General features: G+C 42.0%; 3 protein-coding genes across 8 annotated transcripts; 1 reads left to right on the forward strand and 2 right to left on the reverse strand.

Annotated features, from left to right (window-relative positions):
* Positions 1–1,714: 1,714 nt before the first annotated feature.
* Positions 1,715–6,486, reverse strand: cnot9 (CCR4-NOT transcription complex subunit 9). Of its 2 annotated transcripts, none has more exons than XM_042080506.1 (8): positions 6,301–6,486; positions 5,268–5,447; positions 4,827–4,942; positions 4,624–4,733; positions 4,165–4,274; positions 3,949–4,047; positions 3,455–3,546; positions 1,715–2,002 (listed from the first exon to the last, which is right to left on the reverse strand). In XM_042080506.1, the coding sequence occupies exons 1-8, from the start codon at positions 6,316–6,318 to the stop codon at positions 1,834–1,836; spliced, it is 894 nt and encodes a 297-aa protein (XP_041936440.1). In that variant the 5' UTR covers positions 6,319–6,486; the 3' UTR covers positions 1,715–1,833. The 2 variants fall into 2 exon arrangements, with proteins under 2 accessions (XP_041936440.1, XP_041936441.1); XM_042080507.1 differs by lacking the exon at positions 6,301–6,486 and adding an exon at positions 5,793–5,948.
* Positions 6,487–11,061: 4,575 nt separating this feature from the next.
* Positions 11,062–12,696, forward strand: nhp2 (NHP2 ribonucleoprotein homolog (yeast)). Its single transcript, XM_042080513.1, has 4 exons — positions 11,062–11,339; positions 11,647–11,716; positions 11,870–11,975; positions 12,095–12,696. The coding sequence occupies exons 1-4, from the start codon at positions 11,186–11,188 to the stop codon at positions 12,218–12,220; spliced, it is 456 nt and encodes a 151-aa protein (XP_041936447.1). The 5' UTR covers positions 11,062–11,185; the 3' UTR covers positions 12,221–12,696.
* A 591-nt stretch (positions 12,697–13,287) lies between these two features.
* On the reverse strand, positions 13,288–15,632 carry LOC121698421 (SOSS complex subunit B2-like). Of its 5 annotated transcripts, none has more exons than XM_042080509.1 (6): positions 15,427–15,631; positions 15,059–15,197; positions 14,599–14,670; positions 14,339–14,390; positions 13,760–13,832; positions 13,288–13,575 (listed from the first exon to the last, which is right to left on the reverse strand). In XM_042080509.1, the coding sequence occupies exons 1-6, from the start codon at positions 15,512–15,514 to the stop codon at positions 13,361–13,363; spliced, it is 639 nt and encodes a 212-aa protein (XP_041936443.1). In that variant the 5' UTR covers positions 15,515–15,631; the 3' UTR covers positions 13,288–13,360. The 5 variants fall into 5 exon arrangements, with proteins under 5 accessions (XP_041936443.1, XP_041936442.1, XP_041936445.1 ...); XM_042080508.1 differs by having other exon boundaries at positions 14,306–14,390; XM_042080511.1 differs by having other exon boundaries at positions 14,306–14,390; positions 15,059–15,256; positions 15,427–15,559.
* Between the last annotated feature and the right edge of the window lie 437 nt (positions 15,633–16,069).

The raw sequence follows: 16,069 nt of genomic DNA on the forward strand, positions 1-16,069 counted from the left end.
TTCACATCTCTTCACGCCCGTCACGTGAGGGCTCAGAGTGGATGATATAGCAGATGATCTCTCTCTCCCTTACTCTCTCTCTCACTCTCCGAGTGTGCCTGATGCATCTGAAGAGGCTGTGTCAGCTGGTCCGATGGGCAGGTTCGGCCCTCTCCTGGGGTTCGATGTCTTCCTGTTGGACCCCCTCCAGCCGAGGGCCTTTCGCCCCGGGGCCACTGGCACTGAGCACTGGGCCTGGGCAGCGTGCTCTCTGAGACAGGGCTAGTCTCAGGTTACTAAGACCCAGCCATAAAACATTTATCTCTTTAGCATAGCCACTGCTGCTGCAGAAGAGAGACAGAGAGAAAGAGAGAGAGAGAGAGATGGAAGGACAGACGAGAGGCAGAGTGGGAGAGAAAGTGGTTGAAAAAATAGAGGTAAAGGAGAGGAGGGTTAGAGAAAAGAAATGATAGAGAAAGTGATAAAGAAACAAAAAGTGGAAAAGAAGATGGAGGGAAAAGTAGTTGACACCACCAGACAGGACCCACACACCAACACACACACAGAACATGTAAACGATGGAGTGTGCACAGAGGAGTGTGTGTGTGTGTGTGTGTGTGTGTGTGTATGTGTGTGGAGAGAGGGTGCAGGTGCATTTACGGAATATTAATAATCATTTGTCCCCTCCCGTCAGGTGTGTTCCCCTACAACCTGCCTCTCAGGTGTCTGCTGAGCGAAGCTGATGAATTAAACAAGGCCCAGGGCTGCCAGGCTCAGCTTCCCAGCTCCTCTTACACACACACACACACACACACGCGGAGCATCCACACTGCTGTGGTGGAGACAGGGGTCCCTTTCGCCTCACAAGTGTGATTTCCTGTATGCCTCCCCATTCACTTCAATAGGAAAATAGCTGGGTAGGTCATAGCGATAGGTCTGGCCTGGGGATGGGTGGGGCAGCTACTTGGGTTTGACCTTGTGTACCAGTCTTGTCATTCAAATAATATGCGTCTGTGTGTCTATGCATTTTGGGAAAGAAATTACACTTTTAACACTCGTCATCAGGAAGTTTCCCTGTATTACATTTGCTTGTGGTTTTGTGGGGGTGAGAGACGTTCAGGCCGCAATCCAGCCAAACACTCATTATTTGTACATGATGAATCATAGATCTCCCGAAAGGGAAAACATACATTTGTTAGTTGAGCTACCCAATTTAACAAAAGCGACATTCATCATCAGCCAAAACAACCTTCAGTTTTCTTTTTTTTATTATTTGAAACAGATATGGGCAATATGTCTGAAAGCAATCTATACAAAAAATATTGATGAGCCAAAAATGACATCTTCTTGTGGATTCCTAAGACACAGCCAAGCTGCACAGTCTCTGTGATGGGATGATGAGTGTTTAAAAAACAGTAACAATTGAGTAAAAGCATCCAGAAACACACTGCAGAAACCTGTGAACCGCCCGACGGAACTATCGGAAGAACCAGAGGTCCGACTCCTGGTCAGCCAAACAGTCCTTAGTGGGGTCTCTTAAGCCGATTGTTGAGAAACAGAAATGATAATCAATCAATACAGAGCACCATTCTTTTGTTTTTCTTAAAAAGAGTCTTGGCGAGGCTGGTTTTGAAGCGCCATTATGTGTCCTCCACCAGTCCCTTCTGAAGGATGCCTCGTCATCTTCGACCTCTGTGTGCGTGTGCGTTCTGTCCATGTGTGCGTGTATGTATGCGTCATGGAGAAACACTGTGTGTATGTGTGTTTATGTGCAAGATGGAGTTTGTGTGTGTGTGTGTGTGTGTGTGTGTGTGTGTGTGTGTGGCGTTCAACAGAGGCAGGGTTCGGCAGAGTTTACTGGGGAGGCAGCGGGATGCCCCGGGGGTCTGTGACCTGGCCCTCTTGCAGGTTCTTCACCAGCTGTGCCAGCCAGCGCTTGGTGGTGGTGTCGTCTTTCAGTACCTGGGCAAATGTGGTGTCCTTCAGCTGGTCAGGCAGACACTGGCGCAGGGCCTCCCTTGCTCTGAGCAACGGAGGAAAGATGACCATTAGAACAGAGTTTTATGGATCTAGGATACTATGCATCCTGATAAAGTACCCTTGGCCTTTGGAATTAAAATAGCCCCACATCACATACCCTTCACCATATCATTGAGTTTAATGCAAATCAAACCAGCTAATAGGCTAACTGAAAAACACACCATGCCAATCTCTCTTACAGCTGCATTTCTGTTCACTTGAGAACAATGAGTCATATTGTCAACAATACAGTTCTTGAGGAACTGTCGTAGCCTGTTCAAGTAGGCTATGACATTTACATGTTTATGTGAAAAATTTAGGCTACTTAATAAATGTGCCATATTTGAAATAATTTAAATATTTTTCATGAGTGAATGTCTATTTCTAAAATGATACAGGGTTGAATCAAAGTAAAGTTCTTCAAGGAGAATTCCGGTGTGATATTGACCTAAAGTGTATTGAAACATGATACCGAGTGTGAACGTATGTCTCATAGCCCATCTCGACTTGTCCCCTGCACTCCAAAATCTGGCGCTAGTTAGCCGATGCTACCAACAACTTTTTCAGTAGTGGTGCTTCGGCATCGGGCTAGCCATGCAAATAAATCACTGTTTTACACCCATTTACGAGGCTCAATGTATCTCCACACTTCATTGGTAGACTTCCTAGGGCCCTGACATTTAAAACGAGACATTGAGAACTTTGAAAAAGCACTGGTAGTTTACTTACAAGACGATTTATACAGACAGTATCTTCACGAAGTTTAACGTTTGCAGCCATCTTGAATTTAGGTCACGATAAGTCGAGCAACGAGTAAGAATGAACAGGTATGATAAGGGATCAGATTCCAAAAATAATTCAGTGGAAATGCATGGATTCCAGTTGCTGCTACTGGAAGAAACTGGAATCCATGCATTTCCACTGAATTATTTTTGGAATCTGATCCCTTATCATACCTGTTCATTCTTACTCGTTGCTCGACTTATCGTGACTAAATTCAAGATGGCTGCAAACGCTAAACTTCGTGAAGATACTGTCTGTATAAATCGTCTTGTAAGTAAACTACCAGTGCTTTTTCAAAGTTCTCAATGTCTCGTTTTAAATGTCAGGGCCCTCGGAAGTCTACCAATGAAGTGTGGAGATACATTGAGCCTCGTAAATGGGTGTAAAACAGTGATTTATTTGCATGGCTAGCCCGATGCCGAAGCACCACTATTGAAAAAGATGTTGGTAGCATCGGCTAACTAGCGCCAGATTTTGGAGTGCAGGGGACAAGCCGAGATGGGCTATGAGACATACGTTCACACTCGGTATCATGTTTCGATACACTTTAGGTCAATATCACAATGGAATTCTCCTTTAATGTCCCTTATCGACAGCCGTTAGCCTACACCATCATAATAACAGGTTAACTGCCCAGGCTCGGGCTTGTAGGCTGAGCACAGTAGCTGCTTACCTGGCATTGTCAGAGAGGCGAAGGTAACAGCGCACTACGTGTTTCAGCAGACGTGCAGAGGGCTCTTTGGAGAGCTGCAGAACCATTTTCCCCTGAAGGAACACACACACACACACACACACACAGACACACACACAGACACACACACACACACACACACTCCATTAGATATCAAGAATGGAAAAGAATGAAACTGACCAAACCAACCAGGGAATGTCTTCTATCATTGAGCAATAGTCTGGATTTCTTGTGTTCCCATAATCATCTTACTGCTATCTTTTGATCACTAGGACTTCTTCTGACGACAACAAAGCTGATGAGCAAGTTGCACTGATAAACACTGTTGGGCCCATGAAAGTAGGGCTGAAGAACACTGTTTAATTGTGTTTGTTGCCATTGTTTATGGTCATTTTACATCATGCATCTATAGTTGTGCACCTATACTCTGCGCACAACCTGCTACATTTTTCTCCTACAAATCCCTTCAGTCATACCAGGATCATGGCCACATGAGAGAAGCGCTCGTAGGTCTGGCAAATGTACGCTAGGCCTGTATCATCCAACAGGATCTTCTGCAGTATGAAAGTAGCAACCTGTGGGTGAGGGGAGCAAGAGGTAGAGGGGCAGTTAACACCGGCTGCTTTGTCGGGGGGACAGAGTGCAGGTTTAACACTGGAGAAAGACCCTCAAGCAGAGGGAGGGCATGTTACCGTTTTGGAGAGCTCGCTGCCCGACTCCATGATTCGGAGGCACAAGGGAATGATCTCTGTCGTAAGCAGGAAATTGATCACCTCTTGCTCATCTGTTTTCACCAACGCCCCTAAAATGGAAAAGATGTATTGAGAAAGTTAAACCTCAACTTGTATTGAAAGATCTGCACATTATCCACATTTTTTATGTCTGCATATTACCTAATCTTTTATTGTTTTATGTTTTCAGTGAAGCTGCTTGAGCTGCATACTGGTCAAACATGCTGAACGAATTATTTCAATTATCGTACGTTATCCTAGCCATATTCAGGTCACACTTCTATTATGAATGTTTAGACATTTACAGAACTCCACCTACTGAAGTATTAGTAATGAATATACTGAATTGAGAGGCTGGTGTGAACATAGTGGTCTATACCAACTGAATCCCTGTCTGCTCAACACACAGCTCATTCATACCAATGACTCCCAGGCTTGTCAGACGTAGGTACTCAAAAGGCCGCGTTTTGCTGACTGTGTGCAAGAAGGGGTAGAGGAACAGGGGGATGTGTGCTGCCAGGAAAGCCGACCTGGAGACAGGAGGAGAGATGGAACGAGTGACCATCACATTACAAAGAAACCAACACGAGTGTTTTGGTGGTGTGGATTGCTACCAGTCCTACCTGGTCTCCGGGTGAGAGGCGACACACTGGAGAAGTGCTAAAGCGTTGCATACTCTGTTGGACTGGTGAGCTGTCAGAGTTGGTGGGTTGATGGAGGGATAGATGTTGACAATTTCCTACAAGGACGTGTGAGTAAACAACAGTTTTACCCCAAAGGTTATACAATGCAAAACCAGTCACACTCAGATTTAATTTATACAGCAAGGTAATTGCATCAGCTCTAAGAACATCATAAAACACAACGCTAAAACACAACGCTGAAACGCAATGTAGTGATTGTTAACCAGCCATCCTGAGTAAAATATGCATGTATTGCACTCACATGCGTTTCTCTACAGTCATTCTACAAACGAACATGTGTATTAGTGACCGCAAGACATGTAATGCCTGAATATATATATATATATATATATATATATATATATATATATATATATATACCTGCAGGAGGGCTGCAATCGTTCCGCAGGAGTGCCAGAGCATTGGGGCCAGGTCGGGAACAGACTCCCGCTTTTTGCTGAGTTCCAGCAGGGCATTCTCGCGGGTCTCCGGACTGGACAGCTCATTGATCCACTGGTAGATTTTCTCTCTATCCACTTGCGCCAGCGCTGTGGTTACAGCCTGTAGGTTACAAAAGATAAACAGTGAGAGAAAAGACGAGAACGAATTCATGTTCAATGCAGCGATGGCTAGGATGAAAAACATAATGTATGTTGCTATTCTATAATTAACATCGGGATAGTAGCTCATATCATGTGAAAACACACTACCGTCTCACTTGAAAAAGTCACGCCCGATAACGTTAGCCTAAACGTTGGGTTAAAGTACGGCACACAATCGAATTCCTTAGCTAACCTCACATAAATAAACACAGCTAACGTTAGGTAGCAAAATGTTACGTTTCTATTTACAAGCTGCTGATATCAACCAATATGTTCCGCATCATAGTCTTTCAGATACACTTACCATGGTTAACTTAACGTTACAAAGAAACTCGTTACATCGATCTTTTCGTCATTCGAAGCGTTACGCTGTGCGTTTCACAGTTTCGCTAACAGGAGACTTCCTGGCTATCTATCGAACCGTTAATTCATTAAAAAGTTACGCAACTTCTCAGGTAACATCAGGTTATGTGTCCAGGCACCAACCTTGGCTAGTCTAACGTTAGCGAGCGCTAACTGGCTTGCATGCGCACCCTGCCAGCTATCAAGCTAGCTGGTCCAGCCATCCCAGCATTACAAACTGCAAGCCCGGCAAAAATATCTAAATAACAACTGTCTAAATAATAACAGCTATACTTTGCAATAATGATTGTGATGCATATATTACTATAACCTCTCCAGCTGTTGATAAGTTAGCAAACTAGCCTACCAAGGCAGATAACGTATGTTGGTTAGCTAATAAGCTAAATGAAAGGCCTAGCATACATGTCATTTCAAACCCTTTTCAATAGAAACCAGTTTAAAAGTCTTACTGCTCCTGTAGCCAGCATTCTCTGAAGCGCCTGGATATAGTCCCCCTGGGTTTGCTGAGTACCTATTTTAAATAAATATCCGTGTATTGAAATTGAAAATACTCTGTTATGAAAACAGAGAAGCCCCGGTGAGCGCCGAAGCTGGCCTATGACCTTTCAACTTCCATGGTCGTCACGCGTCACGTGACGTTGATTTGAAATCTTCAGCTGGTGTGTGCTCTATCTATGGCTGTTTGCTATTTAGCTGGTGGTGAGAATTTTAAAATGCTTATCTTTTCAAATAGTAATTGATTGATACATGTATTCATATGAGCGTTATTCAGGTTATGTTGAAATGACTGTCTTCCATTCCATTTATTAATGTACACAGCCTAATGTTTTTACTACTGTTTTACTGCTACACTGTTTTTCATGCTATATTAGCACACATGATCAATGGCTGCGGTTTAGGCTTCTGCTACAATACTGAATGAATGAATGGCTATAACCCTATTACCTCAACCTGTTCTTGCACTGAAATAGTTTTTTTTTTTTTTTTACCTTGTCTACATTATACTTTATTATCCTATTTGTCCATATTATTTATGCTGGTCTCTAAACCTACTCTTGCACTGTTGGACTAATGTTGGACTACTTTTTGCACCTTCACCATGACACTCACTCTCTTGAGCACCTTGCCATGCACACATAACTAAAGGGCTATGGTTGGACTACTTTTTGCACCTTCACCATGACACTCACTCCCTTTAGCACCTTACCAGTCCCGGCCCTGTCACTACAAGCGTCTTATGCTTGATCACCCTCAAGCACATTGGACTTTCTTAATTTAATTTATATAGTGTATTTAGTATAGTTAGTTTTCTTATCTTCTACTGTCTTTATTTTAGTTATATGTTTATACTTATACTTATGTTTACCATTTCTGCTGTAAGTGCATGTTGTGTGTGATGTCTGTATGCTACTGAGACCCTTGAATTTCCCCTTGGGGATCAATAAAGTATCTATCTATCTATCTATCTATCCATTTATTAGAATATGGCAATGCAACAAAAACTATATTTTCTGGCACTATGAGACCACAGTGCCAAAAAAAAAAACAGTTAGAGAATCAGAAAAAATCTGGGAATATAAAGACGAATAATTTAGATACTCTTTTATAAATCAATCAATCCTTTTGTTAAACCAGCAACATTACTGGGGCAGCCGTGGCCTAGTTAGCGCTTCGACTTGTTACCGGAGGGTTGCCGGTTCCAACCCCGACCAGTAGGCACGGCTGAAGTGCCCTTGAGCAAGGCACCTAACCCCTCACTGCTCCCCGAACGCCGCTGTTGTTGCAGGCAGCTCACTGCGCCGGGATTAGTGTGTGCTTCACCTCACTGTTCACTGTGTGCTGAGTGTGTTTCACTAATTCACGGATTGGGATAAATGTAGAGACCAAATTTCCCTCACGGGATCAAAAGAGTATTTATACTTATACTTAAGATCTAGTGTAATATTCATGAATGTAATGTCTCCAAGTGATGAAAGTAATATAGTATTGATTGTAATATATGTATGCTTTGTCTTCTGTCATGCTTGATACTGTCATTTGTGGCTATGTTTCATGTTTGTCTGTTGATGTATGTGATGTTAGACATGTATGTCTATGTCTGTCTATTGATGCTATATGTCTTACATGTATGTATAGCCTATGTCCTCCTATCCTTAAATGAGCTGCCCAAGGATGCTAAAAGAATTGCATCAACGTGCAAACTGACAAATAAAGTTGTATCGTATCGTATAAATTAAGGAAGAGATACGCAAATAAGAAACTGTGGAAATATAGGGTGAGCGCCCGAGCTGTCCTGGAGGCTGCAAACAGTAGGCAGTAGCGAGAACGGGCTGCGGCCAGGACATGACCTGACCTCGGCCCTCGTCTGGCCTTGTCTGGCCCCCAGTCCCGGGGCCGTGTCCTCACAAACGCCCTTTTCCACTGCTCAATTAAACATCATCACTCGTGTTACAGCTCACGGCTATGTGTCGTTTCTGCAGTCCCACAGTGCAGGCAGACACCTTCTGTGTTTGTTCTGCCATGTGTGTGTGTGTGTGTGTGCCTGTCTGGAGTCTCTCAGTCTGCTGAAGTGAACCTGTTTGGGCAATCAGAGGTGTCAAAAGGATTGAAAATGACAAACAAACACAAGCGTCACACTGTCATGTCTCTCTCTCTTTCCCCCTAAAACACACAAACACAGAGACCCACCATTACACACAGTAATGAACACAAATGCCGGTACAAACCATACAACTCCATTTCTCGCTCTCTCACCCTCACACACACACACACACACACACATAACATCAACAAAAAATCCAGGATGGCATTCCCATCCACCCTTGCAGATAAATATAATGAGACAGAGCTGGACGTCAGTTCCAAAGACAATCTAAACCACTGAAGTAAGTACACATCTATGTTCATCTCTAAACTGCCAGAAAAAATAACAATGTCAGGCTCACAAGTATAAAACGTATAATGCTGAAGTAAAGTTTTAGAGTAATAAGTGTTGAATTTTACTGTAATTAAAGACAAAAAAGACTATGGTTTTAAGATGAGTCTTCCAATATTTTTTTAAGAACTGGCTGTAAGATAACACTAGGACTAGGTTATAACTGATTCTCACTGCTGGTATAATTACAGAATTAACAGAAAAGGTGAGTATTTTGGCTGAGCATGTCTTGACATAACCGGCATTTACACACTTTTGATCCCTCATACACAACTGACCAGTTTTTAATGGGTTAACATCTACCTCTCTTCTACAGGATATAATAAATAAAATGTTATGAAATTTATATAAAAAAATACATAATAAACCATGATAAGTACTGCACTGTACAAGGACTGTAGTTGAGATGTGTGTCTTCCACGGATGAAGAGCACCCTTCAGGTAATCTGTCTTGGTGATATCTTTCTAGATTGACTAGTTTCTAAAACACATCATTAACAAGTTGTATCTGCTGCCTAATTTGTAGTCAGAATTATTTTTTTGTCTTATATCATTCACAGATCATAGAATATGGGCCTTTTCATTGCTTCAGAGATGTTGAGCTTTGCTGATCTTTAATTAATTACATATTTTATTATGTCTTACTATCCTTACACATCATATGCCTTGTACATTTCATAGTAAAGTTCCCATATTCAGCGTGTATGCTTTGACTGAAGAAATCATTGTCTCATTATCAACCAAATACATCACGTCGTATGCACAAAAGACAGACATCTCCACTAGGTGGGAGCAGTGAGCAACAATTTAGGTGTAATCAATGGATGCAAAGCAACTCCACATACACTTCAGCTGTATTCATGGTCCTCCGCTCTCTCTATGATTGGATGTCAGTGTCCCTGACTCTCCGCCTCATCTGGTGACACGGTGTCTTTGACCCATCCTCTAGATGACCTCGAGCTGGCTTTTGTTTTCATGTCCACATGGGCCACCTTCATTGGCAAACAACATGGGAGGGAGAGAGACGGTGGGCGAGCTGAGCAAAGCAGGTCTTTCTCTCACAGAGAACGAGGGGAGGGGATGGATGGAGCACGTCTGTAGCTTTGAAAACATGAGAACATGAGTCCCACTCCATCGTCTTGTCTATACCTCATTAGGTTTCCTTTTACCTAAGTGATAATTATCTGTTAGCTGCATGAGCTTGTATTTCACTGTCTGGACCATCAGTGGTTGTAAATTAAAACACTCATCCACATGTTGTGACAGAGATGTGTGATAAAATAGATGACAGAACTCAGGAGGACATATGATCCAGCACAGAGTATCCACTCTGTCAGGTCCCCAAACCACCAGGGGTGCATAAGACGGATTGGACAGTCTGGTGTTTTACATTACATAATCACAAGCCATTTATGACCACATATAGAGTAATATATCATATCAATTTTGCATGTGTCAGACTGGTCAATCTCCTTTTATTTGCAGGCTTGCTTGCCCTACACATCTGGTGCATTTATCTTTGTATGTGCTTCCATAACAACATACTACAATTAGGGTCCACATTAAGCATTTCATTTTGCCTCTGTACACCAAATGAATTTGAAACAAATCAATCGAAATGTGCTTGAAGTATAGCTGTAATTCAAGGAGTTGAACCAAAGCACTAACCGTTCAATAACCATGTAGGAATTGTATACATTGCCACCATATGTTTGAGACTCCAAAGTAATTGGACAAACAAATATAACTATAATTATTGTGATTATACCTATTTTTTTACAGTCTATGGATTATACTTAATACTTCTGGGAAAATCATTTGCAGTCAATTACTGTCTGGAACAAACAGACATCACTAAACAAACGACTTTCCTGCCACAAGATGCTGAGGCCTTTACTGCAGCCTCTTCAGTTGCAACAGTTACATTATGTTGGCATATACTCCCTATATGCTGGTGAAGAAGAAAGACTGTCATAGAAGGTAAGGTATTTCAAGAAAGAAAGAGCAGTATATGACAGTAGTACCTAAACGTACATGTCTTGTTTGCTCACGAGTGGGTGTAGTATGTAATGCAGAAAAGAAAATGACCATGCAAATGAAGGCCCAAACGAAGTCTCATTCCAAATCCGGCCCACTGAGTTTGACACCCCTGATACAGTTGCACTTCGTTGCGTCGTACTGTAGGTGGTGACAATGCACCGACTTGCATAATCTACCAATAAACCTAGAAGAAGAAAAAACTACTCTCCATACCAGTTGGTGGCGCTACCACACATTAACCCAAGCAGTAGAAGAAGGTCTTAAACGCGTGCGTGCACAGCAGCAAACACGTTGTCTGCCAACCTAGCGTTGTGTTTGAAGATTATTACAAACCAAATCAGTATTTTACTCTTACTAAAATGACCAAGGTAAAGAAAGAGAAGAGCGTCGCCGAGGAGGAGACCGGGGGAACCGAAAAATCTTATCAAGAGTTGATTGCTAATGTCAACCCAATTGCTCAACCTCTGGCCTCAAAAAAACTTAGCAAGAAGCTTTACAAGTGCGTCAAAAAAGGTAACTATACTCGGCATGTTTTTAACCGAAGATTGTCTGTAATCATGTGTTGTGGTCCAAAACATTGAAGTTGAATTATAACACAGAGGGCAGCTTTCTTGAATTTCCCCTGGGGATCAATAAAGTATCTATCTATCTAGCTATCGTTAACGTTTCTTGTAATGAAACGTTGAGCATGCAAGTCAGCTAACTTCAACTGAAGTTAGTTAGCGACCCAGTAAAGTCAACAGTTAACGTTACAGCTAAAGGTAGACATAGCTACTGTTGTGATTTCTTTATGATGTAAAATGTGTTACTTTGTTTGCAGCATCAAAACTGAAACAAATTAGACGGGGAGTGAAAGAAGTCCAGAAGTTTATAAACAAAGGAGAAAAAGGGTAAATATTGTACACGTTGTGTTGGCAGCATGACCATTGCCTGTTTCAATACTTCACAATAGATAACTGGCTCCCACATATTTTGCTTCGTATAATGTGTCTCGTAATAAGCATTTAGTTACTCTCATAAATAACTGATTTATTTTCCCTCAGGATTGTGGTGTTGGCTGGGGACACCTTGCCCATTGATGTGTACTGCCACCTACCCGTCATGTGCGAAGACAGGAGTTTACCATATGCCTACATTCCTTCCAAAGTGGTATGTGGAACCCTGATTATTCCTTTCAGTAAATTATCCCTTACTGTGTGTTTTTGGTAATGGTCATATTGGTATGGTATGTCTGCTAGAGACCTAACCTCCACATCTGTGTGTCTTAGGACCTTGGCTCCTCTGCAGGATCAAAACGACCAACTTGTGTCATCATGATCAAACCACATGACGATTATAAGGAATCCTATGATGAATGCATGGAGGAGGTCTCAGCGCTACCCAAAGCTTGCTGAGGTCCTGTATGTGTATCAGGACATGGACTGCTGATATTGGCTTTGATAACACATTCAGGCCCTTCCACTTTATTCCTCCTCTTGTCTTGAGACAAGGCTTTACGTGGACATTGTCACAAGTGATTTCTGTATTCCCCCCCTTTTCACACCCCAGATTTGTAACATAGGCTTTTGGACCTTTGTTTTGTTTTACAAGGACTGTTCTTTGTTTAAAACATTTTAAAATCCATGTGAATGTTTTCCCACATGGTAGTGGAACCTCATTTAGTTTATAAACATTTGTTTGAATAATGGTCGAAATTAGACTTTGAAATGTTCTTTTATTTAAGCTTATTGCCCATCCTAAATAAGAGCCTGAACTGGTAAAGGTAATCTGATAAGTAAGGATCAGAGCACACTTAATTATGCATTTTGAAATTCAATGGAGTTCAAATATGGATTTCAAAATAAAGAACATTTTTTACATTGACACTCAACTATCTTATGTGAAGTATATTTGTTTTGAAACTTAATCTCAAACCACAATTAAGTGGCTGGAATTACTGGATTTTGTTTCTAAAACACCATTCTGGTACACAATGGTCAAAGATTATTTTTCAGTTGTACAATGTTGGTCAACAAACTTTACAATAATATTTTATTTGCTATGTAAGCATGGCCTTCAGATTTCAGACTACATGGAATGCCCATCAGCTTTGTGAATTGTTAATACCAGCTGTCAGTCATGATGGTTTATGTGAAGGTGACTGGAGAGCAGTTCCTTATGAAGTAGGGCTGGAGGGGCTGGGTCTCAATGTGGCTTTAATCTTGCGATATACTTAACACCATCTGTTTTAAAGTGCCCTGTGTGATATCACACAGGACACCGACACTTTAAAACAGATGGTGTTAATGACCAAAACAGAGTTTGTCTTGCAAGTACATTTAATGCTAATAACAATTTTAAGAATTTAATATTTTGTGTTGGCCTCAAACATTGGGGATCATTACTATAATTAGACATCCATGAGTGAATTCACCAGAAAAAGAAAATATATATTTGTACTTTCAAAGCGAGGAAGCAATCATTAAGTAAGCCAATTTATTACCAGGTCTACACCCATCCAGCAATATGGATGTGCAAATAGGAACACCAACGTCTTACATCCGTGTGAAGGCCTGTCTTGGGTCCCGGATGCTACCCCTCATGCCAGAGGTTCTATCCCTACCGTCCCTTATGTTGCACAGAGGGTTCCTGTTCAGGGGCACGCGGTGAGGACGATCCTGCCTCCCTGTACCATAAGGCAGATCCCGAGGATCACGCAGGTGATGGGATGAAACATTGGAGGAGTAAGAAGCTGAAGGTCTTGTAGCCACTAGAGGAGAGTGAGGGAAAAACAGTACAACTGTACAAGTCTAAAACATTCAAGATTTCTTCTGAACATTTATGGAAAATAAGAGAATGTAAGAGCATAATATCGGTCTGTGTTGTGCCACAACGTGCAACACTGCTGACAATGTTCGATGTGTTCATCGCAGATGCAATCATGAGAACATTACTTTGAGGTGGAGGATTTCCTGGGCCTCCTGTAGTCTGGCCGTTTTGAGGGATGGACAGCTGGTCTTGCTTGACCTGTGAGGTTAGACAATGATACCCACGCTCTCGTTCTAAGAGTCAGTACTGTAGTGTATAAGTATACTCTCTTGATCCCGTGAGGGATATTTGGTCTCTGCATTTATCCCAATCCGTGAATTAGTGAAACACACTCAGCACACAGTGAACACAGTGAGGTGAATCACACACTAATCCCGGCGCAGTGAGCTGCCTGCAACAACAGTGGCGCTCGGGGAGCAGTGAGGGGTTAGGTGCCTTGCTCAAGGGCACTTCAGCCATACTGGTGGGGGTTCGAACCGGCAACCCTCCGGTTACAAATCCGAAGCGCTAACCAGTAGGCCACGGCTGCCCCAAAGTGAAGTGTAGCCAATAGCGAAAAGTTTAACAGGTGATCTATGTGGGAAGAGTTGAAATTGAATGCCGTGAAAGGGTAGTCTTTGATTACGAGTGACCAAAAAGATTGTGGTCACAGACCATTGTCTGGCACTCACTGGCTTGTTTATCTGATTTAATTGTGCTTGCACCTCAGGGTTTGGGTCACTGAAATTTGGCACCTCTGAAAACACCATGCAAAAGCTGAGGGAGATAAGAGCGAATGTACATTAAATCCACCGTTTCATTCCCTAGAAACAACCTTTATAAAATTGTGTACTGCAAGTGTGCATATCTTTGGCTACATCAATTGGCTTGTTTTTCTATGACTGCCAAAACAATAGAGCCTGCCTAAAAGGTCCCATGATGATGACCATGAAGAAATGTGTAGTATAAAAGGATGTTTTCTTACTCCCCAATCCTCTGGAGCTCTCCGCTTCTGCCCGTGTATAGCGTAAGGCAACCCTTCCACAGGGAGGCATAACTGAGAACATCGGCAGCAGCAGTCAGATGACAACACACGTAAAATCACATTTCGCTGCTGTTGGGTGGAAACCTTGTATCTCCAAATCCACAAATTTTCAGGAATTTGAAAAATACTTGTATTTTTAAATAATCCAACATTGCGTCATGAAATAAAAACAAAAAACAAATAACAAACTGGAGATATAAGGTTTTCACCCGAAAGCAGTGATTTGTACTGTGTATTAACATATCCTGTTTCCATAATCCACTGACTCTCTGTTCCCAAGTTGGAGATCATGGAGTAACCCATGGGTCATCTAGAATAATAAGTGCCTTATTGTTGTAAGGATGACTGCTGTCTGTTGTAATGCTAAGCCATTAATCCATATAATGAAAAGTTTGGATACCCTTTGGTGAGACGGAGGATGTCCCCAGGTTGAATGAAGACTCCAGCCTCGTCCCAAACTGAGATGGTGATGCAGCCGCTTCTGTCTGCAACCTTACAGGAACGAATCTCATGGCCATCCTTGGTCTTGCTCACCCTGTCTAACATAGGCTATGTGAATTATGCAGATGGTGATGACAGCTGTCAAAAGATCTGAAACCTAGGGAAACGCATTACCACATGACGATAAACTGTTCAGGCCGAAAGTTTCCCAGGGGACAGTAATTGTGCAATTAAAGATATATATATATATATATATTCTCAAAGCGGCCTATAGGAGGTAGTATAGGTCTATACAAGTATTAGTTGCAGGCCTGATGGAATACTTACTGATTTCCAACACTATGAACACAACGTTTATATTTTTCAAACCGGATCGAATGTCTTTTATCAGAAATTCATTCGTGAGGCTCGACATGAGTCTTTTTGGAGCGTTAGATTTGAAATAAGCCTATAATGTTTGAAATAATCTGCTGCTTCTTGAGTATTAGATAGCCTACGCTAAATCCCAAAAGAACTACCTACACGTCTGCTGCCTCTTATAGTCTAATTAGGCTCACCTTGTATAGCCCTCACTACCTTCAGGTGCAAGGACACCTTAATTAAAATGACACAGGCATACTCAGAAATTGCGAATGATCCTCGAATTATATCTTAGTTTTTAAGTAGTACGGTTATAGGTTACGTGTCACACCCAACAAATTAACACACTGGCTTGTGGAAAATGTCGTTTATTAAACCAAAAATAACCGCCGATTTGGGGCTGATGTGCATTTGGACTCAGTACGAGTGCGTAATACGGTTCATTTGGCGGATATGTTGAGCAAACTCTGTAGTGTGTTGTTTACAAATTTTAACCTTGCCTTGCCAGTCTTAACAAAGGTCGGTATTTTCGTAGGCCTATATTGCGTCTGCACGCTTTAGCCACAATGCCAAAATAAACACTAAGCGCACGATCGCAGCCTTTTCGACC

Source organism: Alosa sapidissima, chromosome 23 (assembly GCF_018492685.1).
Source record: "Alosa sapidissima isolate fAloSap1 chromosome 23, fAloSap1.pri, whole genome shotgun sequence".
In the NCBI taxonomy this organism is placed as follows: Eukaryota; Metazoa; Chordata; class Actinopteri; order Clupeiformes; family Clupeidae; genus Alosa; species Alosa sapidissima.